This window comes from Acanthisitta chloris, unplaced genomic scaffold, assembly GCF_000695815.1.
Source record: "Acanthisitta chloris isolate BGI_N310 unplaced genomic scaffold, ASM69581v1 scaffold12674, whole genome shotgun sequence".
NCBI classification, from domain to species: domain Eukaryota; kingdom Metazoa; phylum Chordata; class Aves; order Passeriformes; family Acanthisittidae; genus Acanthisitta; species Acanthisitta chloris.
In genome coordinates this window covers 15,672-23,641 of record NW_008671040.1, presented here as the reverse complement: position 1 = coordinate 23,641, position 7,970 = coordinate 15,672, and the positions used below count along the sequence as shown (strand labels likewise).

At 38.9% G+C, this 7,970-nt stretch overlaps 1 protein-coding gene across 1 annotated transcript in view; it reads left to right on the top strand.

Moving 5' to 3' along the window:
• The window catches only part of LAMA1 (laminin, alpha 1), a 79,839-nt gene extending 72,735 nt beyond the window's left edge, over window positions 1-7,104 (top strand). Inside the window, 6 exon segments of the mRNA XM_009073944.1 lie at window positions 516-705; window positions 2,647-2,805; window positions 4,240-4,393; window positions 4,995-5,128; window positions 6,177-6,399; window positions 6,877-7,104. Of these exon segments, the coding sequence (XP_009072192.1) occupies window positions 516-705; window positions 2,647-2,805; window positions 4,240-4,393; window positions 4,995-5,128; window positions 6,177-6,399; window positions 6,877-7,037 (1,021 nt within the window). The 3' untranslated portion in view covers window positions 7,038-7,104.
• Window positions 7,105-7,970: the final 866 nt, after the last annotated feature.

The following is a 7,970-nucleotide window of genomic DNA, read 5'->3' as shown; positions in this document are numbered from 1 at the left end:
GAGTGGTTTTTCCTTCTAGCCCTTTTGTTACCTCTATTGAACATAAGGACATTGCAGAGGATTAATGATGTAGTCTGAACCTACTGTCTCCATAATAAATGGCTGATTCAACTTCTCTAGCATTTAAGCCTCCCTCTGTTCTCAGTCTGCCCATTATATCCCAGCAATAGGCTAATAGGAATGGATGTCACCACATTACCCTGGAATGTGGTCCTTTCTTGGGCCCACAGGCAAGACTGCAGCTGTAAACAGCTGAGCCTGTCCTCTTAAAGCCCAGCTCACTCTGTGACAAACACTTTTTCTGTATCTGACAGGTACAGTGCTGATTTCTATTATGAAATGCATTATAGCTCATGCTTTTTTAGAATCAATGCAAATTCCACTTTTCTGGCCTTTTTAATAATAAATTTCCTTTCATAATAACAAATTGGTTAAGGCTGTTCTCTGCCTCCAGAAATGCTTTATATCACTCAGGAAGAAATATCTTGCAGTAACACTGAATTTTTATTATTTAGACTTTCCGTCCAGGTGAATCTCAGAACCTTTGCCTCCAGTGGCCTGATTTACTACATGGCTCACCAGAACCAGGTTGATTATGCAGCCTTACAGCTTTATGGGGGACAGCTCCATTTCTCATTTGATCTAGGCAAAGGAAAAGCAGTAGCTCTTCATCCTGCTGTTATCAGTGATGGAAAATGGCATACGGTAGGTAGTCACCAGTCTTGTACTTCATTTTCTCTTCACTGGAGTTTACTCAGATGGGGTTTCTTTCCCTGCTTTTCCTGTATGCTTTCTCTGTTGCAAAGGCAAACTGGTTTTAACCCAGCCATGAAACCATTAAGAAAACTTTTATTTGATAATAATTATTTCCTCTTTAAATTCTTATTAATTGTGCATCAATTCCAGTTTCCAACTACTGAGATTATTTACAAATTAAGTAGTTCACCAACTATGTAATAATGGTCATCTTCAACAGAGAAGAACCCAAAAGAATGGTGTAAAAACTCTGACTTTTTCCACAGAAAGCTTTGCACGCACTTTGTCACCAAGACCTGCAATTGAATATGTGACAAAGATATTTGCAGGTGCACAGTTTCTGTCTTCTCCCACTTACCACTTAATAACTGAGCATGTCATAGCCAGTAGTGGTAACAGGGAACGAATGTCTTTCCTTTCCTTGATTGAGGCAACATGAGAAAGGGAGACATTTGAAATGAATGGAGGCTGGATGAGGAGGATTTGGCATAAGGAGACTTTAAGGATAAATTATGGCTACAGTTTCAGGTGTCACATAACATTCAGGGCCTTCTGTATAAAGGCTGTGTGTCAGTATCTATTGGCCCAGTTCCTCTAAGTGATCCACCTGCTGCTGGTTCTGGCATTGTTTGTGAAAAATGACTGTGGTGTCTATATGACCTTACGAAAAATAATGTGGTCACTTTTAAAAGGCAGGTGAGGATGGCAATATTCATCCTGCTAAGCTTCCCTTCCCTTAAGCCTTAAGCCCAGGAAGTGGCTTCCACAGGACAAAGTGATTTATGACACAAACCTGCCACATCTCCTAGGCACCTTGGAAACCAGCAGAGTTATTTTAACTCTTTATATATAATCAGCAGAAGAAAAGCCAGCAAAAAAAGATATAAAAAAAGCAAATGTGAACTTCTGTCAGAGACATATCATAGTTAAGCCCTGCTCCCTACCCTGAAAGGAAGAATGCTTCAGAATTTACAGCTGCATGTTTAAAATTAAATATACTCATGTAAAATTCATACTCATGCTATCCACATTTTAAGAGATGAATAGATTCCATACAAGAGTTGACCTACCTTTACTACCCAGGACGTCAAAGCATGAGCTTCAGCCTTTTTCAGAGATTAAGGCTGAGTCACACCACTTCACAGCTGGAGGCGATCACTGCAGTTGCTCTGCAATCAATTTAAACTAGTATGCACTGCACCACTTCTCTCTGTTCTCTGCCCTCTGCTCATACCACTCTGCTGTATCACTATATCCCCTTACCAACCCAAATGTTCATGAAACTTCATGTTGAACCTAGTCAGGATTCTGGAGCTAAAAGTAAACTGAGAAAAATAAATGGCTAGCTGACTTCAAATAAAGTCCTTAGCTGTATGCAAGTAATTGCTTTAGGGCAAGCAAGGCATAGAGATGGGAATAAACAAGATGGACAGAACTGGAAAGCTGTTTGTTCATAGCAAATTTAGCACTGCCCATCATTAAAATTACAGCATAGGAGTGTGCACTTCAGAGAGCTGAGATGGCTCAGCTGGTGGGCAGCACAGTTAATTGCAGAAGACCAGCACAGTTCTTTTCTCTTCAGTGATGTACCCTTATCCTAAGGCAATAAACTAGTGATTTTAAATAATGATTGTTAAAACACTGGAAAACTTAGGCAGGACAATATGCAATCATTGTGATCCTATGGGGAGGCAAGGAAGCTATTTAGATGCTCTGTTGCATTTTGAAATGGCCTCAGCCTCAGGATGAATTTCAAAAGAGTGCCTCAAAACAGTATGTCAGAGCAATTGAACCACTGAAAAATTGTCTTGCTCACTTCTATTGCAAATGATGGCTACTTAATTGATTTAGCTTACTGATTCATGTTTGTACGCTTTCATTTTTTTCCAGGTAAAGACGGAATATGTTAAAAGAAAAGGTACAATCATTGTGGATGGACAGGAATTGGTAACAGTCAGTGCTCTAGGAGACGGCAGCACTTTGGATGTGGAAGGGAAGCTTTATGTGGGAGGACTCCCTTTAGACTACGTGCCGAAGAATCTTGGGAATGTAAGAAGGTTTGGGGTCATAGGGCATCTCGAATATTTTGCAAGACTAGAATGAGCATACTGCATCAAACCTGTCTTAATTCAGTATCCTGTCAATTGGTAACAGTCAGTGCTCTAGGAGACGGCAGCACTTTGGATGTGGAAGGGAAGCTTTATGTGGGAGGACTCCCTTTAGACTACGTGCCGAAGAATCTTGGGAATGTAAGAAGGTTTGGGGTCATAGGGCATCTCGAATATTTTGCAAGACTAGAATGAGCATACTGCATCAAACCTGTCTTAATTCAGTATCCTGTCTCTGGCAAAAAGAAGTACTTAAAGAAGCAACAAAGAAAGTAATGATCCTTTACCAGATAAATCTTTCCAGCTTTCTATAGCTTAATGACTCTAGCTAGAGCTTGTATCCTTGTGTGTTAGTAATAGCCCTTAACAGATTATTTTTTCCTTCTATCAATCTCTCTGTTAAAAGTGGATAAAGAATATAAATTTCTGCATTTCATAGTATAAGGTAAAAACATGACCTACAATCTCAGATGTTTTGGTACCTAAATCCTATTGCATTCTAACAGGAATTATGTGCCTTAAATATCTCTGAAAGGCTGGGTTTAGCTTTCTGACATTAAAACATACTTTTTACACATGCTTTTAGAGGGTAGGTTGGGTTTTTTTGTTGCCTTCCTCCTTGTGCAGCGCACTGTATCAGCGAGGATTGCGGTGATGATGCTAATGTTTCTCGTAGAATCTCCTGAGTTGGAATAGACCCACAAGGATCATTGAAGTCCAGCTCCTAGCCCTGCAAAGAACAGCTCCATGGATCACACTATGTGCCTGAAGGCATTGTCCAAACACTTATTGAAATCTGCCAGGCTTGCTGCTGTGGCCACTTCCCTGGGGAGCCTGTTCCAGTGCCTGACCACCTTCTGGAGTGGTTGGGCAATTCTCAGTTCTTCTCCATTTCAGGCATACTCTCTTCACCCATGCTTTTTAATTGGATAATGGGGGTAACAAATATTTTAATACTTTGAATCTGCAACTGCTGACAATAGTAATAGTGAGAAATTCAGATGAATCTTTTCTGAATAGAGCTTGCAAAATGTCATACAAAATCTTGATTTACTGGTTAATTTGCTGAAGCATGTTTGGACCATCTTTAACTATTGGGTGTATCCCTGCTCACAGTCAAACAAATACAATTATTTCTGTATGTTGTAGAGAGTGTATCCTGTGCTTCTAAGCTATTTATTTTAACTCTAAGACATGTACATTTGTAAGCTTACATAATTATATGGAATAATAGACATGTAATTATCTAGATATTTTAGATCCTGCTGTGTTTTGTTCAGATAACTTTTTATCTCCAGTAACATCAGGTGAATCACTAAGAGAGTATTGCAGAAGTTTACATTGAACATTGCCTCTTATATTTCCATATGCTTAGGTGACTCACAGTATTCCTGCCTGCATTGGTAGCATGACAATTAATAACAAACAACTGGACAATGAGAGCCCTGTCTCTATCTTTGCTGTGAATAAATGCTATGTAACAGTGCAGGATGGTACTTTCTTCGATGGAAGTGGCTTTGCTGCTCTTGGTAAGTGTCGTTAAATGAAAACAGTACCTTACTGAATTAATGTTAATGAAAACATACTCTTTGTAGGTCTTGCTGGAGCTGAGTGTAATTAATTGACTCCTCACACAGCGAGTGCATGCCCTGCATATGTATTTCTAACTGAGTTGCTTTACTCCATACATCCAAGAGTGGTCATTTCTGGCAAGGGCTATCTTCCACAAATGAAAGAGCTAATGACTTTAGCACTGGGAGAGAAATGAACTACCTCTTTCTTCAGCTAAGACTATCCATGTTCATGATTTTAAGAACTGTTAAAGGGTATGGAGACAAAAGACTTGTGAAATAACATGAAGGATTACATTTGTGCTCTTTACTGTTTCTCACAAATGAGATAGAATACGTTAAATCTGAATTAATAAAAGAAAACTTACTTGGGAATTTATCTTTTCCAGTACAAAATGTGAATTATAACTTTGGAAAACTTACTTTCCAGAGATGCTGCAAGGTCACATCCTAGCAGAGTAATTAACAAGCTTTTTAAACCTTTTAGTGACAATGTCTGTATTTCACGTTGTACTGTGGGTTACAAGGATTCTCCTAGAAGTTTCTAACTTCTTTTCAGTCAGAGAAGGTTACAAAGTGCGGTCTGATGTGAACATCACACTGGAGTTCCGTACGACAGCAGCGCATGGTGTTCTTCTCGGGGTCAGCAGTGCTAAGGTCGATGCCATTGGGCTGGAGATTGTACATGGCAAGGTAGGCTGCCCTGTGCTGGCACACTTGTGTAAAACTGGGAGGCTAGAACTGGATTGCACTAAATAGGCACCAGTGAAATGTGATGGAGGTGAATCCCCACAGAACTAGTATGGGACAGACTCTCAGTCTCAAGGTTTGTCAATGCCATCATATGATAAAATGTATGATTAGCTGAAGTCACTGGAACTTGTTGGATTTTTAATTAGTGTAGTTTATGTTAGTGTGCAGCCACTCTGACCTTCTGTACTACATACCTTTTATGCTAGACCAAAAAGATATTTTTTTGTAGCTTAATACTTCTTCTGCCATAAAGCTACACTTGTCATTGAGAAACATATTATTGCATTAAAGCACCTTGTTTGGTAATCTCTTCTTCAATATTCATGAGCAATTAACTCATTCTCTACTTCCTGCGTCCATTATGCTCCATAAACCTTTTAACAATCAATACATAGTTCTCCAGTCATCTTTTGCATAAAAAATGTATACTTGATTTCTCTTCAGTATTTAGTTTTCTCAGAAATAGCTCATTTTTTATTCAAAGCTTCGTAGCTAGAGACAGTGTTAAATATCACTGTTTCTGTGGGACATACTTTTCGGTTAATATTTACATATTCATCCTCACCACAGAGTTGAGAAAATGTCTCCTGCTTTGAAAAATAAATGCATAAAATAAATCAATACATATATTGGCAATGACAAGTGCTTTTAGTCCATTCTTCTTTCTCTTCAGATAGACACAGCGAATCTTCTTTCGGGTCTGAAGTCTCAGGTTCTGTGAAAGTCTTGATTTGTATTTGTAAGAAACACTGAAATGAAGTAAACCAAGCTAAATCAATGGACCGTTGAATAGATAGATCTAAGTATCTTAGATTTTAAACACTTCAATAAGAATACACTCTATCCATCAAAGTAAGCTTTAACTTCCTACATTGCCAAACATTTAAAAACGGAAATATCTGCACCGACATGATTGTGCTTTTATCTAGGCAAATTAGCTCATGCATTCTTGCTTTATATCTTTATTGGCATCTGGCTGTTTATATAGGTTTTATTCCATGTCAACAATGGAGCTGGCAGAATAACAGCTACATATGAACCAAGAGGCACAAATAGTTTGTGTGATGGGAAATGGCACAAGCTTCAAGCAAACAAAAGCAAACATCGCATTTCACTGATAATTGATGAGAATTTGGTTCAAACTGATAATCCCTACATCCAATCAACATCTGCAGATACGAACAATCCCATTTATGTTGGAGGCTATCCTGGTAGGTACAATAATATTTCCCTTCCCTTCTGACCTGTCTACTCTCACTCTCACAAGAGTGACTCTTGACACGTGCTCCCTCTGCCTCCTCCCCTTTTGGTTTGCCAGTGAAGTCTGTGCCTGTTTACAGCTCAGCTGCTGCTTCATATCTGATAGTTTCAATTTTAAGTTAGCCACTCTCCATAGGTGGTTTTTTCCCCTTTGATTTTCCTCTCTCATCTCCCATTGTCCCCTGGGACAAACTATTTCTGCAAACTCTGCACAAGTTAGCCCAATGCATGGCTCGTGCTTGAAGGCAGCAGTGATTGATCATGTTGGGATGCCTCAGATCTTCCAAACATGAATGGAACTTGGTGATCCTCAGGGGTTGGTTTTATCTCTCATTTCAGAGGGAGGAGAAGCAGTTTAATAACCTGGATCTTTGTATTGTTTCCGTTCACTGGGAATAGATTCTACATAATTTGTGTTTGTTTTTCAGCTGATGTGAAGCAAAACTGCCTCACGAGCAAGAACTCATTCCATGGCTGTTTAAGGAACCTGGTTTTGACCAAGGGCCAACATGCAGAATTGTTTGACTTTAGCAGAGCTTTTGACCTGCGTGGAGTCTTTCCTCATTCCTGCCCTGGGGCTGAGCACTGAACTGCAGCAAAGGCCATCTGGACTGAGGGTTTTTTTTTTGTTGATCTATTATTTTGCATTCTCATTTTGTAATGAAAAGAAGAATTGGTGAGAGCCTGCATCTCTGATTTTTCTGGCTGTTTTCCAACTCAGGTCTTCTTTTTTTATCAGAAGCTCTATGTCTGCATTTTAACTAAATGGTTTTAAACAACAAATACCTCTACTACAATGTTAGTGGCATTAATTGGGTATTTTTCTTCGGGGAATTTTTATTAATCAGTGTTTACAGTATGTTTTCTTTTGATTACTTGACAGTATTTCATTTTATTGTGTTGGTTGTTTTATAAAAAGGTAATAATTTTGGACCACATAATAAAACGGCAATAAACTGTGCATTATTTCATGTAGTTCAATTGTTCATACATTTCACTTAGAAGAAAAAGAGCCAGAAGGCTGAGAAGTGATGACTATGCCCACAGCCAGGACGTTGGAACTGGGTATGATCTTTAAGTTCCCTTCCAACCCAGGCCATTCTACGATTCTGAAGTTTAAGTAGATATAGTCCAGCAGAGGGAGCAGGAGACTGCCTAAAAGTATAATTTTGAGGCTCTCAGATTCAGAGTCTAATGAATAGAATTTTCTTATTTATACTTTATATGGTAGCTCCAGTTCCTTTTCCTTCTGCCTTGATATCCAATGTTTCTGACCCCATTATAGATACATTGTCTAGGTGAATTATGTTCATGTTTATGATTTCATGTAACTAGCTTCAGGACGAGCTGCAGCCCCACAGCATAGAGATGCATATGAAGTGTTGTGTTGATGAAGAAACAATTTGGGTCTGACTTGGCAAAAACTAGGTATTTTGGCAATGAGAATCAATGCATCATTCTTTGGAAAACAGTATTTCTTACAGGACACATGTAGGCATTTTTGATGCTCTGCTATTCCTAA